This window comes from Meleagris gallopavo, chromosome 1, assembly GCF_000146605.3.
Source record: "Meleagris gallopavo isolate NT-WF06-2002-E0010 breed Aviagen turkey brand Nicholas breeding stock chromosome 1, Turkey_5.1, whole genome shotgun sequence".
Lineage (NCBI taxonomy): Eukaryota > Metazoa > Chordata > Aves > Galliformes > Phasianidae > Meleagris > Meleagris gallopavo.
The window spans coordinates 49,014,030-49,030,497 of record NC_015011.2 but is presented as its reverse complement, the minus strand read 5'-3'; the positions used below and the strand labels follow the sequence as shown (position 1 = coordinate 49,030,497).

At 53.0% G+C, this 16,468-nt stretch overlaps 1 protein-coding gene across 1 annotated transcript; it reads right to left on the bottom strand.

Annotated features, from left to right (window-relative positions):
• PDGFB (platelet derived growth factor subunit B) lies at positions 1 to 12,178 on the bottom strand. Its single transcript, XM_010710865.3, has 7 exons — positions 11,318 to 12,178; positions 6,684 to 6,780; positions 3,849 to 3,932; positions 3,423 to 3,628; positions 1,619 to 1,760; positions 1,154 to 1,319; positions 1 to 192 (listed from the first exon to the last, which is right to left on the bottom strand). The coding sequence occupies exons 1-6, from the start codon at positions 11,405 to 11,407 to the stop codon at positions 1,183 to 1,185; spliced, it is 756 nt and encodes a 251-aa protein (XP_010709167.1). The 5' UTR covers positions 11,408 to 12,178; the 3' UTR covers positions 1 to 192; positions 1,154 to 1,182.
• Between the last annotated feature and the right edge of the window lie 4,290 nt (positions 12,179 to 16,468).

Below are 16,468 nucleotides of genomic sequence, written 5' to 3'. Positions count from 1 at the left end.
GTTTTGTTTTTTGTAAAACTTTAAAATGTTAATAAATGAAAGAAGGGAGAGTCTTCGGTAGGAGAAGGTCCACTGATGGAAAGGGAAGCACCATTTGCCGCCTGATTCAGTCGTTGAGGCAGACTGGCAAAGAGGAAAAGTTATCACTCCAAGGACCCCATGGGGGCAATACAGCAAATATATTAAATAAACCTGGAGGGCAAACAAAAACAGGCACAGCATTAAGATAAAGAATCATAGAATCATTAAGGTTGGAAAAGATCTCTAAGATCACCCTGTCCAACTGCCAGCCCATCCCCACCATGCCCACTGACCATGTCCTCAGTGCCACATCCACACCAGGTATTCTGGAACACCTCCAGGGATGGTGACTCCACCACCTCCTTAGACAGCCTATAACCCTCTGCCATTTCCTCCAGAAATGCTCAAGTACCAAACAGAAGAGCTCATGAGGGCTTTTGACATTCTTTATATTTCCTTCTAGATAGTTCAAGCCAGAGCTGAGCTGATCTGTCCCCAGATCCCAAGAGTCATTGTTCCCCTATCCTGAGTGAGGCATGACCCAGGCTCCTCCAAACAGCTGTGGCGGGGTAAAATTCTTCTGGTGATGAGGGAATTACTCCTGTTTACACAAGTCAGAGAGAGAAGAATCAGGCCTTGGACTGACAAAGTCCAGATCTATTGCCTGAGATTCCAGCTCTTCTTTCCCTGGTGTGACCTCTCTCAAGCACACAGGCTTCCCGCTAGGAGAGGGGTGAACCAAGTGCTTTGCTGCTTCGGAGTCTTTCTGCCAACTAAACTAATGAAATGAAAGGAAAAGGGATCCCCAGAGCAACATTAATTCTCTTCTTTCAACAGAGAATCAATAGAGAAAGGAGAACAGGAGCTGTTCCACAGAAGAGATGAATAACACAGATCCCACGGGAATTTAGGTGTGGAGAGAAGTCAAGGTTGCTGTCTGCCTTTAAGTGAGGCAAAGGGGAGGCTGAAGCCCAAGAGCCATAAAGCCATACATGGAACATGTGCACTGGGCTTTTCCCACGCTCAGGTCCTGCTGCATCCCCATGCTGAGTTGCTGCTGGTGCTGTGGGAAGGGTCCAAAGCACCAGGACAGAACCCTGACCCAGGGAAAAAACAGCTTGCTGTCACTTGCCTTGTGCTCTCTCTCCCCTGCCAGCACTTCTATGCTATGAGGATTTCTTTCAGCACTTTCTTATTGTTGACGTGCTTGTATTTCTTGTGTTTTCTCTTCTGTGCTAGCGGCCGGCGTACCCGCTTCCTCTGGGAGATGGCGGCTGTGGTGAACGACGGCGACAAGCCTGCCAAAAAGAGAGGGGAGAGCGTACAGAGCGGGGAAGATGGATGATGCTGGAGTGTCTTTCCCCATGCACTGTCACCAAAGAGGTCTGCAGTCTCACCCAGTCGCACCTCCTGCTGTAAGCAGAGCTGCCACCCAGCAGCTCAGCTGCGCAGGGCCCCATCCAACCTGGCCTTGAACCTCCAGGGATGGGGCACCACAGCTTCTATGGGCAGCCTGTGCCACTGCCTCACCACCCAGCAGGGAGCTCATTCCTCCCTCCCCAGCTTCCCCCTGCACTACAAAGGCTGAGGTCCTTACGTCTTTGCTCACGGGGTGCTGGCCGGCTGCTCCTGGGGGGCGGCCGGGACACTGCTTCACACCGGCACTGCACATGGTCCTCCAAAGGCACAACGACTTTTTTGAATACTGGCTTCTTCTGGACAAACTCGATCTTGTTCACCTATTTCAAGAGAGATGCAGCCCAAAGATGAACACCGCTGTAGCTCCCACTCTGCAGAAATCATCAGTGTCTGTGCACTTACACACTGGCTCTCTTCCTATCAGGGCAGAAGGCAGTGGAGAGCACACAGCTTGAGACCAGGGGTGGTGTATATAGAACTAATTTTGCACACACCAGCAGGGCAGAGCTAAACTTGGATTTGACTGCTTGTTTCTCCCATTCCTAACTTGTCTCTGCTGCTGGTGGGGAGTAGAATGAGTGGCTGACCACATGCAGAAACTGTACGGCCGGGATGGCGTGCACGTGGGGGCAACCAGAATTAATCACCGCAGGATCCCGCAGGAAGGGCAAAAAGAGAACAGCCTGTGCTTGATGTGAGCAGACATAGCCTCACCAGGCCTGTCTGAATCTGTCTGCAGCTCTTTAACAACTCATGGGGCTGAAGTCCTCTGTTTCAGAGGAAGGTGGTGCTCTGGAAATTCCCTCGGACTCTCCACCAGTGCTGACTCAGGGAAGGCTCACGCTGCATCCCACCACAGCCTGGGGCTCTTCCATTCTGGGTCTGACCCCATTCAGCTTATCTGACAAGCACACAGTCCCTAAGTGCTCTGCAGCTATAAATAGTTGCCTGTGGGATTGAATTCCTTCAAACCCACTGCCCCCAGCAGCATCCCTAGGGCAGCACTGTAGCGGCCACGCTGTTTATCTTTCCTTGAAAGCCCACTCCATGTGCTTCAGACCACACGCTGCTCACTAGACAAACACTTCCAGCCAAACAATAGTGAGACCTCTGTCCTCAAAGAAACCATTTCCAGGTCACTTTTTGTGGCTGGCTTTTGACCTCTCACTTGCTTTTTCCACAAAAACAACTCCTGCACCCCCCCTGCTTTTCCCTCATTTCAGCCTGGCTTTTCTGAGAAAGGAATTTCCTGACGAACAGAGCTGCCTGAATGCAATATTTCCCAGTCAACCTCTGCCTGGGGGAGTCTCTTAGGGCTCAGGCAGGGGATTAATGCAGGATGAGTATTATTTTTAAAAGAGCTGTCTGGGAGGAAGCTGAAAGAGGATCACTGTTAGCAGAGAGAAGGACAGAGAGGTGAGCTGTCAGGTGTCTTTTTGCTTCTGGACTGGCTCAGCAGGTAACTGTGGGGCTGGCAAAGAGGAGAAGCTGCTGCAACACCTGTTGCAGCTGAGGGATGGAGCCTTGACATCACCGAGCCCTCCTCTTTCTGCATTGAAAACAGTATCCTGGTTTGTTTGATTCATCATTTGAGTTGGAAAGGACTCTTAAAGGTCATCTAGTCCAACTCCCCTGCAATGAACAGGGATGCTTACAGCTCGATCAGGGTGCTCAGAGCCCCTCCAGCCTGACCTTGGATGTTTCCAGGGACGGGACATCCACCACCTCTCTGGGCAACCTGTGCCAGTGCCTCATCCTGGTTCTTCTGCTCTAACACAGAAGATGAAGCCCTCTCAAGACATAGGAACACTGCTGCAGTGACAGTTCCCAGCTGCTGGACAGCAAAAGCACAGACATCACCATGCCAGAGACTGCAGCACTGTATGGATCATGCAGGACCACGTGACCGTAAAGAAAGCATCAGGGAACGGGCAGCTATGTGAGCCTTGCATGAGGGTTTGGGGTTTAGGGAGCTGCCTTACCTGGACGTGCCGGATGCGAATCTGCATGGGGCGGCACTGCACGTTGCGGTTGTTGCAGCAGCCGGAGCACCGCTGCACCTCCACGCAGGGCGGCCACACCACGAAGTTGGCGTTGGTGCTGTCCACCATGTCGCGGGAGATCTCAAAGACCACCGTCCGCGTCTTGCACTCGGCGAGGACAGCTGGCTCTGCTGCTGCCAGAGCATCTGTAGAGGCCGAGAGGAGAAGTGAGGATGAAAGAGGCTGTGCAACTGTTATCAACCTGCTGCAGCCATCAGTGGGGAGAGGAACAGACCCCATATGGCTTTGCCACATTCACATGCTCTTCTTTGCTCACCTGCCCACCTCCCTCCTGGAAACAGTGCCTCCACATGTACTATAATCTGTACCCCAGCACGCATATGAGGTGCAGCACTCCACACTCACCAAGGCTTCGCCTCTCTCGAGCCAGGGACACATGGTTTTGGCTGGGCTGAGTTGCATTCAGGTCCAGGCTAGAGCTGTCTTCCTCTGCAAAGGGAAGGAGAGAGATGGTAGCAGCGGGCAGAGGCAGGAGAAGAATCATAGAATCATACAACAGTAGAATCATAGAATCATGAAGGTTGGAAAGATCACTGTGATCACCTAGTCCAACCATAGGGCACTGGTGCTTTGCCCACCAAACACAGTGCAGAGGTATGGGCCAAGGCCCTGGGGTGTCGTGCATGTGTAAATCCACAGCAAAGTCACAGCTGTGACCTGGAGTGGGAGAGGAGCAGCAAAGGGGTTCAGTTTGGTCTTCTGCAACCAGGATGTTGCGGGTCCACAGCCCAGCTTAAGAATCTCTAGGCTAGAGTCAGTTTGATAGCAGAACGTGAAAGTGAAGCTAAAATGGCTGTTTTTCCCCTCTACTGCACCACGGTAAGCTGCAGGAACAGGAGGTAGTTCTGTTAAAGATGGGAGAAGAAAACAGATAGCATTCAGCCCAGCTCTGTGCAGGGCCTTCCCACCCCTCCACTTTTTCCCATAGGAAGTGCTGAATAGAGAAATGCCCATAGTCCCTACGGAGCACTCCAACATGCAGCCCCTCCTGAGCAGCGGACAATGGCTGCGCTCAGAGATAGCTCCCACCCGGCCACAGCTCTTTCCTTCTCTGGCCTGCTTTAGCAGCTGAAGGAAGCTGAATGGACGTCAGCATCAAGGGAGCAATATTCTTACAGGGAATCTGGGCCAGTGGAAGATCTCTGTTTATCAGATATGTGCTGGAGCAGACTTCCCATATCCATCACATCCCATCCCTTTTCCTCAGTGCTATCCGAGCACAGCCCTCCCAGTAGGGATGCTGCTCTCCGCTCAGTTCTGAAGCAGCTACTGAAGGATTTGGGTTATGTGCACAGAAGCTGCATACATGAGGAGGAATTGTGTCTGTTCAGCCAACATCTGTGCATGAGGGGAACTCCCTTCGGAGTGTCTGAAGAGGTGTGATCACTTCTGGGTCACCATTCATTTCATCCAGAGGCAGACACCTAGAATCTGGTGGGCCATGCTCTATAAGGACCTACAGCTCTCCAAGGGCTACAGAGGGTGTTTGGGTGACTGGCTTAAGTGGCCATGGCTAGCCAGTGGGCAGCCATAGTTAACGGAGATGACTCCCACCCAACACACCTTAGTTGTTGGGTCTATAGGAGTTTTTAAGCTCAGGAAAGAAACATCTCAGTCCACTTGGCTCCTGGAACTCCTGATCCTAGCTCTCTGTGTCCCTGTGCTCAGTGCCAGGAACCTCAAGTGAAACTGATGACTCCAAGCTCTCTAGCCTGCTGTGTACCCTTTGGCTCTCCAAGGCAGCAAGAGACTGCTCGCCGTATTTCTCAGCCTTGAAGGCAGCTGGTGGCTGCGATAGAGATGTATCTTTCCTTGGGCACCGGGAGATGACAGACCGCATGCATCTCCCCACCCCTCCATCCTGCATTTCATCCAGCGAGGGTGGGGGCTGCCTTTTGTGCAAAGGTTAAGCTGATGAGAGGAGAGGGAGGGAGAAAAATAGCAACAACTGTTGACTCGAAACAAATCTCCTATTGAAAAAGCGAGTCCCTCCCTCTTCAGGTTGTCCTTCTACACGCCGGGCCGGCACCGAAGAGGCTCGGGGCGGGGAGGGGACCAGCTTGGGACAATCAATCCGGAGGGGCTAATTTTGGAAGTTGCCCCATTGTGCGGCTGGTGGATGAGGAGGAGGGAACGGGCGAGGGCAGGGAGCGGCCGTGGCGGTGGTGGGGAGCCTCGTCGCCTCTTTCTAAGGCAAACAATAGCAGAACGCAGCTGGTGCCCTCCCCCTCGCGTTCCCCCCCCTGCCCCTCCAGGGCCGTTTTGAAAGGCAGCGGGAATGCTTTTGAGACTGCGCCAGTGGTTGGACTGGCATAGGAAACAAAAGCAGGAAATTCTGTTCCCCCGTAGATAGTGTCTCGGCAAGGATTACAAAGCTCCAAACAGACAAAACACGAGAAAGAAGGCGAGCTGGGGGGGCCGGGGGACGACAGGCGGGAGCACGGTTAGAATAGAAAGGAATTTGCTCTGAAGAGACCGTTTATAAATAAATTCCTGGGCCAGCCCAGCCGCCGTGGCGCGTGCTCCAATTCCCACACGTGCCGACCCCTGTGCGCTCCATCGCTGTGCGCCAAGTGACCCCGTGGCACTGCAGCCCCCGGAGCTCTTATCTGGGGGCAGGAGGTGAGGCAGGGCTACCCCGGCCAGCTTGATTTCGCCCCCGAGCACGTGGCTTCTCTCGCAAGCTCAAGCGGGGAATCGTTCAGCCCTCTTTCTCCTGCTTCCACCTCGCCTTCCTCCACCTCCTAACTTGACCCTTGGCCAGCGCGAGCCCTGCTGCCTGTGCGTCTTGCAAGGTGAGAAGTGCTGGTCCCTGCTCCAAGTACTCCCCTTACCCATCCCCTACCATTTTTGTAGACCTGGCAGGTTTGGAGATCCACAGAAGCATCTACTTGTCTAACTCCCGTAGGTTCAGGGGGATTGGGTATGTAAATGCCCAGAGCTCAACCCCTGAGTGGTTAAGGAATTACAGAATCGTGGAATCACAGAATCACAGAACGGCTTGGATTGGAAGGGACCTCAGAGATCATCGAGTTCCGACCCCAACATGGGCGTGCTCCTGGTTGCTGCATTGATAGTGGGGTATGAGGGAGTGCGCCTGCTGGAAGATGGATTGCTCCCTCCCTTCTCCCGAAAAAGCAAAGGAACGAGAGAGGAGTGTTTGGTGAAGAGGAGATTTACCTACGGAGTCTATCCGCAGGGCACGCTGGAGGTCACTGATGGAGCGCACGGAGCTGCCACCCAAAATCTCATAGATATCTTCAGGTATGGGGTCCCCCTGCCAGATGACAAGAAAAAAAAAAAAGAAGGAAAATGAGCATTAGAGGGGTGATGTGCAAATGCTGCATCATGGAGTGTGGGGAATCAAAGGAGCGTGGGGGAAAGCTCAGCAGAACCAGTGAAATAGTGAGAAAGACACAGCCTCATGAAAGTATGAACCTGAAACCACTACCAAAGTGGTTGGTAGGCCCTAAAAAATGCAAGGAAATGCCACAGCTCTGCAGTGAAGTCCTCAGCATGACAAAAGCAGTCAACAATGCTTCCTCCTCCGGTACCGTATGACTTCTCCAGGTGGCCCCTCATTCCTGCTGCCTGCAGTACAGGCATTTTAACAGACTTCCCTTACGCTATCAGATAAAACCTTCCCAATATTTCCCTCCGTTATGAAACTCCCTCGCAGGCTTTGTGAGATTACCGGGTGTATGTGCGTGTGCATGCGCGTGTTTTCAAACCACAGCGGCCCAATTATATCCACCATTTGCATACTCTTAAAAAACAGAGCTTTGGGGTGGAGAGGCAGATGGACCTTTGCAGCTGAGCTCGCAGCTCGAGTGCAACTGCAAACAGTGCTGGGAGGACAACAAGGGTGGGCAGAAGGGCTGGTTTGGGACGTCACCAGGCGCTGGTGCCAACAACCTGAAGTCACCAGGTCTGTAGACATCGGATGATAAACCTGCAGGCAGGTGCAACACTATCAATCTCTTGGGAATCTTACGCAACCTTAAATGGGTCCCGTTGGCAGCACACAAGGCAACAACAAAGGAGTGGTGTGGGAAAGCAAGCACTGATTGAAGCATACTTCCGAAAGAGGAGAAAAAGAGAGGAGGAAAGTGCTGGCCGGAGTGTTTGCTTAGCTCCTAGCTTTCTCCATTCAGGGCTACTCATGTGGAAAAGAAGTTCTTTCAGCGGGGTGCTGGATGCCTCTGGAGGCACAGCCCCGCACTGTGCCCTGTAACTGAGAGCAGAGCTTGGCTCGTGCGCCTGCGAAGCATCAGGATTTTCATGTGGGCTTTTATGGGCGGTCAGTGGCATGTGTGTGGTCCCTCCGGTGTAGTGCTGCTCCTTCCCTGCATGGGTTCAGGGCGGAACGTTTCTTTTCTTCCTGGGGAAAAGCAGCAGGTGGGTGGCACAATCCCAAACACATGGATCCTCTGGCCACCCACCCATCGCCTCTACTGATGGGGCAGTGGGAGTGCTCCCATCCCAGTGAGCGGGTACTTCATATGGTGACAAACGTGGTGGCTGAATGCTGAGACAGAAACCTCCTGGGACAGATGTTAGGTGCACAGCTGGACCCACTAGTCAGAGCCCCCTGAGCCCTGCAAGCATGGGGCAACACAAGCAGGGGTGGTGCAGGGTGACCCCCTCAAGCCTCTGTGCCCCTCTCTGTCCCTGTCACATCTCACAGCAGGTCTGGATGCAGATTTCAGAGCCCCAGGCATCACTTCTTCAGCCTCAGTGATGGATGCACAGCAAGGGAGTGACTCACATCATTCAGGGATCACTGAATCGCTGCGCAATGAAGATGCCTTCTGACAACCCCGTGGTGTGAGGACGAGCAGGACCAGCAGCCCAGCAATGAGAGCTCTGGGGCACCTCCCCAACCTGCGCCATGCATGGTGCAAAGCAGTCATTTGCAATTCTCAGCACCAGGTGGTGAAATGCTTTTTAGTGCTTGCACCTGTCAGCTGAGAGCATTTGTGCATGAACACTGCTGTGCACTGATGCCCCTGCTCCCTCCTGATACTTAATATGTGTAGGAAATGGGACTTTTATTTTAGACTCCACCACCCGCTGGGGGAGAGCATTGGTAGGTGTGACAAGGTTGGGTGTCACCTTGCTGCTGGCTCCTGAACCCAACCAAGGGCTGCACACCTAGGGATACCTGGTGTGGAGGTTTTAGGGTCCAGCACCACCTGATCCCATGGGGTTGAGAGGTGGGGAGCAGTGAAAGAGGAGGGATCTCCAGCAGCACAGCCCAAGCAGCTGGTGCTTTTCCTGCTTAACAGCTCCTCGGAGTTATTTGCCTAACACAGGTTAACAATCTCCTTTTTTTAACTGCGCGGCAGATCAAAGAAGACTTTTGTCTCAATGGACTCCTGGCTGGCTGTCAAATGCCCCAAGGCCTGGCCCCATATTCCTGCATGGCCGCTGAATTCCTAGAAGAAAGCAAGTTTGTTTTTCCCTCCCTCCCTCCCTCTGCCCCCAGTGCCTGGCTCTTCCCCGAACTACACCCGCAGGGACGTCCCCTCCCCTTCTCCCAGTGCCATGCACGTCCTACAGCAGAGCCACGTGCAGGTTGTGGGTGCAAGGACAGGACCTCCTCCTAGATCTCAGCAGCTGGGGTTGCTATGAACCCGCATGCACTCAGCCACAAGCTGCCTCTGTCCTATGACACTGTAAAATTAGCCTTGCCCCCAGCCCCATCACTTCTGGAGCTTTCTGCCAGCGTAGGATTTTGAGCACTGGGGATGCTGAAAGGTTCCATGTTCAGGCAAGAGCTGCTGAGTCCTTCCTGGTGGTGCAGCATCTCTACGGCTAGCAGAGGTGGTATGGAGGAGAGACTGCAACAGGGAGGGAAGAGAGACCCTCCAAGCCTGGAGAAAGAAGCTGAGGACATGCTCCAGCTCTCTTTCTGGGCACTGTTTCTATATACCCATGTGCTGGTCTCAGGCAGGGGAACACCCAGCTATCTGCTCCTCTGCCCAGCAAAGGAAACTTTCTGAGAATTTCCATGCTGGCTATGCCAGGGGTCATGGCAGGAGGGGACAACCCTCCTTGCAAGAACCACTTCCATGTGGGATGCTGCCATGGCGCAAAGCACGGGTCCCGGCTCCATCCACCAGCTTACCCCTGGCGTGCCATCCATCCATCCATCCATCCATCCATCCATCCATCCATCACTGGCTGCATTAGCTTTCAGTGTCCTTGTCACTCCCTAATGCTTGGGATGAGCCCTGATGCCTCCCAACAGGAAGAGGCACGGCAGAACCCAAGCTACCTTGCTGAATGCTCAGCCGCACCCCATTCCTTGGGAATTCCAGAAAGCCCTGCCAACAGGGCTTCACCCAGGCAAAGCCACGCCTGGCTCAGCCCATCTCCATAAATGTTGTAAGGCAGCTATTGCAGCCCGTGGGGCAAATGCAAATCAGTTTGCATCCTCACTTTCCAACTGGCAAATATTTTCCCGCTGGGGCGCGTGCTCCTGCTCCCTCCCTCTGAAGGGGCTCCAGGGCCCTCCAGCTCCCAGTGGGTGTGATGGAAAAGGGGGAGAGACTGGGGAGACCCTATCTCAGTCTCAGCTGCACTGTCCCTGGCAGGGCTGAGTGGGGGTGCAAGCCACCTCCGGAGGATGCCGGCTGTTTGCAGCCTGGTAGGAGTCATGCTGTGCTCCTGATGCGGAGGTGACATGCCACCTTTGAAGCAGATGTTGGGACTGATTGGGCTCTGGCACAGACTGTCCAGGGAGGTGGTGGAGTTACTGTCACTGGAGGGGTTCCAGAACCGTGTGGATGTGGCACTGATGGTCAGTGGGCATGGTGGGGATGGGCTGGCGGTTGGACTAGGTGATTTTAGAGGTCTTTTCCAACGTTAATGATTCTGTGATTCTGCCTGCTCATGCGGAAGCCTTCTCAGTTCTCCAGTCATAAAATGATAAATGTCACTATTCCTCCTAAGAAACCCAGAGGAGAACCAGAATTGCCAAGCTCTAACCCTGCATATCAGCAGGGCCCTGGGATTGGGCACATCTGCCCTACCCCAGCACCAACCAGAGCTGATGTTTGGTATTGCATAGGAGAGCAAAATCTGAGCCACTCACAGAGGAAATGTCATCTTCTGCCAAAAACAAACTTAACCACTGGGCAGCCCGCAGCTCTAGCTGCTTCCCTTTGTGGCTTGGGCAAAACGGGCCTCTGGGGTGGTGATGCCATGATCTGGTCCCTTCCCTGCCACCCATGAATGGGACTGCCTGAAAATGGAGAAGGAAGAGGCAGACATGATGCAAAGGGAGGAAAGTTGGGGTGGAAGATTGAGCTGAGCTGCTCATTGACACATGGCTTGGTTGTCTAGGGCTGCAGTGGGAACTGGGCACTGCATCTTTTTGATCCCCTCAGTCATAGAATTATTTAGATTGGAAAAGATTTCTAAGATCACCTAGTCCAGCTGCCAGCCCATCCCCACCATGCCCACTGACCACATCCCTCAGTGCCACATCCACACAGCTCTGGAACACCTCTAGGGACAGTGACTCCACCACCTCCCTGGGCAGCCTGTGCCACTGCAGCACCAAAATCCTACATGAGACCGAAGGACACAGCATATCTTGGGGTCCCAGGACTCCAGGTGCCAGGATACCCACAAGGGCAGCCCCTTCCCAACCCCAGCCCCGACCCATATTCCTGAGGAACTGGGGCAAAACACCCCACAGCCCTCACACCCTGCAGGCACAGCCCTCCCCCATCTGTGGCAGCACGACCGAGATCCCCTCCCCACCTCCCCCTATTCTCCCCCGAGCTCCCCTCTATGGGACTCACCTCCAGGCGGGCCAGGGGCAGGGACAGGATGACGGCGAAGACCACGCCGAAATTCATGCCGGCTTCAGGCCCCGCCGGCTGCGGGCACATGGACGGAGAGCCCTGGGGGGGAAGCACTGGCAGCCGGCCTCAGGCAGCAAGCAGGCTGCCGGTCCCCATCGCCTCAGCACCGGGGGGTGCGGGGAGCAGGGCTGAGGGGCTCTGCTATCTCATAGGGTGGGTGGGGAGAAGCTCCTCTGAGCACCGGGCATCCAACTATGTGTTCCAATGAGTGGCTCCTTAGCAGGTAGTCCGTGTGCTATTTTCCCTCTTGGTCTTCTTGCTTTCTTAAATGCATGCGCATTGAAAAAGAAGAGCTTCTAGGAACAGGCAGCAGTGTTCTTGGGAAAAAAAATGTATTAAAATAAAAACAACTTTTCCTAAGTTTGGTGCAAAATCCAAAAATAGAGTCTTCCTCAGCGTCTCCTTTTTGTTTTAAAATGCTCTTTTTCTTTCTTCCTGTTCCTTCAGATGTTCCTGCACATTGGATCTTCCCCTTTAGATCAGATCTTCCCCTTTAGATCAGACCTGCCCATTTAGATCGGATCTTCCCCTTTAGATAGGATCCCCACGCCGGGCGCTGGCTTCTGGTGCCGTCCCTTTCCCAACACCGGCAATTGGTTTTGCTTTGGTTTGGAGACAGGTGAGGGCAATCAGAGGGGTTTTATTGCTCCGGATTGTGTGTGCAAGCCTCGATGAGCCTCAGAGCCCGGCCACCTCCTGCACCCTGCTGAGGGAAAAGCGAAAAAGTGAAATGCAATGGGAGCAGAGCGAGCTGGTGGGGCTTTATTGCAGCGGCGAGCTGGGAGAGACTGAACTGGCACCCGGGGCTGCAGCTTTTATAAAGGAGAGATGGGTGGAGCATAACTTGCCATCCTCCTCTTCGCCGAGTATCAAGTGAAAAATCTAGCTGCTGCTGGCTGACAAAATAAAAGTGTGTTCATTGGAATGATTAATTAATTAAAAATGACTAACTCTATGATACCCCCTTTAACGTGGCTTGGAGGAACGGGGACGGCAATTCCTTCCTCCTCAGGCAGAGATAAGCAAAGCAGAGTTCCCGGCACGGGAGTTTATTTTTTTGCCCCGGGTTCTTGGGAGCCCGTTTCCCCTGGCTCCTTCCCTTGCAATACTTACTCCGAGGAGAGAGCCTTTCATAGCTGCATCTCTTTGTGTGCAGGGGAAAAAAAAGCAAGGAAAAAAAAAAAAAAAAGCCAGAGAAATCGAAACATTGCTGCAAGGCAATCTGGTGTTGCTCGTGGCACCGGGAGGTGTTTTGCCGCGTGATTATCCCCACAATGTAATAAACATCTGAAGGGAAATTGAGCCAGCAGCAGAGTGCTGGGGGGGAGGGAAGGCTGCTAACAGGTGAGTTCAGGAAAGAGTCACAACCTATTGCAAAAACACACGTACGCACGCCCTCTCATGTGCATACGGGCGATCTCCCGGTGTGGAGTTGCACACTCGCAAAGCACACGTCTTTGTGCAGCCTGCTCTGCGCCGACACATTCCTGCAGTGTCATGCACTGCAGGCACTCAGCAGGCGATCGCTCTGCATCCCAAGCATCTCCCTCTCCTCCTCTCTGCTACGTCGCATGCTCGGCTACGTGCAGATTTCATCTCATTCACACATCCCTGAGCATCCATGTGTTCTCCTTCACTCTCCCCCTCTCCTCCCTTCCTTTCTCACATGCGCACACCCTCATGGCCTCATCTCGCAGCATCACACACTCTCTCTCAGACTATCTGGGTTTCTCATGCAGCCAATCCTCTCTGAAACACGCCACCTCACGCCAGCCCTCACATATACACTATGCGAGGTGTCATCAAGCGTCCTTGCATAGTAGGCATGACAACGCCTCCGAGTTGGATAGTTACGTCTCCAACCTGACTTTGGACCAAAGGGTTGGTCTGGAAGGTCATAATGAGGTTGGGGAATGTCTGTATCTTTCCCTTTCAGAATCACGGAATTCAATTGCAAAATGGAAGGACCTTATGGTTGGGCAGCACGTCAAGATGCCCTTGGGTTGCAAGGGATCAAGATGCCTTTAGGTTGCATAAGATCACAGCAATTGCCCCTACCCCAGAAGACGAGGGAGGATTTCTCCACCAATGTGGCATTCAGCAGAGCTGTGCCAGTCTCAGAGCCCAGGAAATCTGCAGGAGTGGAACACGAAGATTGTCCTGAAAGTCCCTCAGGTGCTGTCCCAGCCTGAAGCTCAAGTGGGAGGAAGAGAAATGCAACACATACCTTTGCTCTTGCGTCCACCGCCAGACACTTTAGCAAGGACTTCACCTTAGATGCTCCAGCAGTGCTAGCCCTGTCCCACCTCAAATTCCTCAGGACACTCTTAGAATTCCACTCATTTTCCATACCATACTAGTTATTTCTCCAACCCCTCCAGCAGAATGGAGCTGCTGCCCTGCTCTCTACCTGGGTTAAATCTGTAGGGGGCTCCAAAAAAAGGATTTGGGAAGGGTCTGGGTCTGCCTCACCTCGCTCCAGGTGACACCAGCTGAAGGAAGACCATAACCATAGAGGTCAGTGGGGGAACACTGATGGTGGAGGATGGCCAAACCAGCTTCTGGGTAACCCCATAACACATTTGATGTTCATGATGTGCCCTTCGAGGAGCTCTGAAGCAACTTGTGTGGCCTCATTCCAGTTGTGCAAGGCTGCCCCGTGCCATAGTGTTGGCCGCCGTGCCAGGGCAGAACAGCCTGCGCGTGGGAGGGCTGATTAAACTCCTCAGCAGGGAGATCTGTCACCATCAGAGAGGAGAAGGATGCAGCTAGCAGGGAGTGCTGCTAATTTTCTTGCTTGGTAGGAGCAAGAGCTGCTGCAAGGGCCTGCTTTTGGGGGGCTACGTGCTTATTTTTTTTATAATATCCGGCTATGTTACATGTGAGCTGGGATAGAAATAGAGTTATTTATTTTCACGTGGATGATGCAGGGCGGTTTTTAGAAGCTCGACATCAGAAACAAAAAGCTAATCCCCGTCAAATCTCCAGACAGCAAGGAAGAGGATGTTTGGAATTTGACTAATCATCTACCTATGACCCTGCCTGGAAATAGAGCAAGACGATATGCGATATGCTCAGGCTTCAGACGTGTTGCCTTGCTCTTTCTGCTTTTAAGACAGGAACAGATTTTTCTGCAGTGAGGTATTGAGATTCAGACCGTGCCAGTCTCACTCCACCAAGTTCATTGGGGTTGAGATCAGCATGGCCGCACGCACACACTGCTGTGCCCTGAGATTAGCGTTCCCTTTATTCTCTTGCTTTTGTGGAATCAGCTCATGATCTACACTATGAACTCCTAAATTTAATAGGGACCATTATCGTCCCCTCTCATGACCTGTGGGGTGGAGGCCTGCAAGTCCACCAATGGAGGTCTCAGGAAAACTTTCTTCCCAGACAGAGCAGTACTGCAGTGGCACAGGCTGCCCAGGGAGGTGGTGGAGTCACCGTCCCCAGAAGTGTTCAGAAACCTTGTGGATGTGGCACTGAGGGACGTGGTCAGTGGGCATGGTGGGGATGAGCTTACGATTGGACCAGATGGTCCTCATGGTCTTTTCCAACTTTAATAATTCTGTGATTCTATGATCAGTGCCACAGATGTCACAGCACATGGGCTTGGAGCCCAGCACCATTGCACTGCAGCGGAAGGTGTTTCAAGGCTACGTAGAGTGGCCACTCCATGTTCCATTGGAGCACTGCAACTCGACAAGGTCCTGTTGCAACCATGGTAGCTGGCAGTGGCCCCTCGGTCAAACTGCAGCACAAGCAGGTTTCCTAAGAGCCTGTAGTGGTGTTTCTTATTTAAACGCTTTCACCACCACAGCAGCTCCTCAGCTGCAAACAGCTGTGCTCATCTCTTCATTTATTTTCTTATCACAAGGGAGGAGGTCAGGACATGCCCTAGGGCAACACATGGCTCCTTGATGTGAGGCCACCATCCCCTCATCTTACATTGGTGGAAAAAATGATCTACTTGCCACCATCCACAGAGGCATTATTTTAGGGTGATATCTCCTTTTTCCTCCCTCCCCCTCCCCTTTTTTTTTTTGAGTATTGTGAAACAGCAGGAAACAAAACAGGGTTCACAATGGAAAGCAAGAATCAATCCAAACAACTGAGGTGTTTCAGCCTCTCCGTGATGAATCCTACTTTGCAAAACATCAATGGAAAGAAATTAGGAGGTGTTGACAGCCCGCGTGTAGTCAGCCCGCCCACTCAAGGCACCTAGTTTAGGTGTTGCACTGCTCCCAGAGCGAGGTGAGCCATCCCCCACCTCCTCCCTGTGGCTGCTGTTAATGGAGGGGAGCAGCTTTGCATCAGGAGGTTCTCGGGGTGCATTGGTTTTACGTCAAGGGGGATGGTCTCGTTGGGTTTATCCCAAACAGAGCCATCAGGATGGAGCTGCCACGGCTTCCTGATGGCTGGGTTTAGTCTATTGGAGGAAGACAGAAGGAAAGGGGAAGAGGAGCGAAGGAAGGAGACAGAGACAGGCAGGCAGCCTGCTGTTTATATCTGGTGCCTGAGAAAAGCAGAGCCTCAGGGCATGCAGGGCTTGCACAATTCGCCTTCTTGCCCTTGGCGCTGGCAGGGAAAGTGCTTTTCAAGGATGAGTAAAGCACCTGACCCCAGGGTAAGGAGTTTGGTGGGACCTGCCTGGCTTCCTCCAGGAGCTCCATGGCAGAGGAATTCCTCCTGCCCCTCACCTTGTCTGTCTGCTCACCCCTTCCCAACATAAACCTGTCAAAGGTGGGCATGACACATCCCTGGGACAGTGCACTGATCCTGACAGTGGGAGATTGGAGAGGGCTTGTGTCAGTCCACGGGTGAAGGAGAATCAAAGCACCACCATCTACTGCCAACCTGATTGAACTGTGCCTGTTCATTGCAGGGGAGTGGGACTGGATGACCTATAAGGATCTCTCCCAACTCCAACGATTCTATGATTCTAGGAGCATGCAAGTCAAGTAGGATACAGGGATGGCAGGCAAAGCTGGGGACACTGATTTCCCATTGCTTTCTTGCAGGCATACAACAAGGAGGAGGGAGTGCAGCCTTCTCTGCTCACCCCACCAGATATTTCTCCCCCCCTCC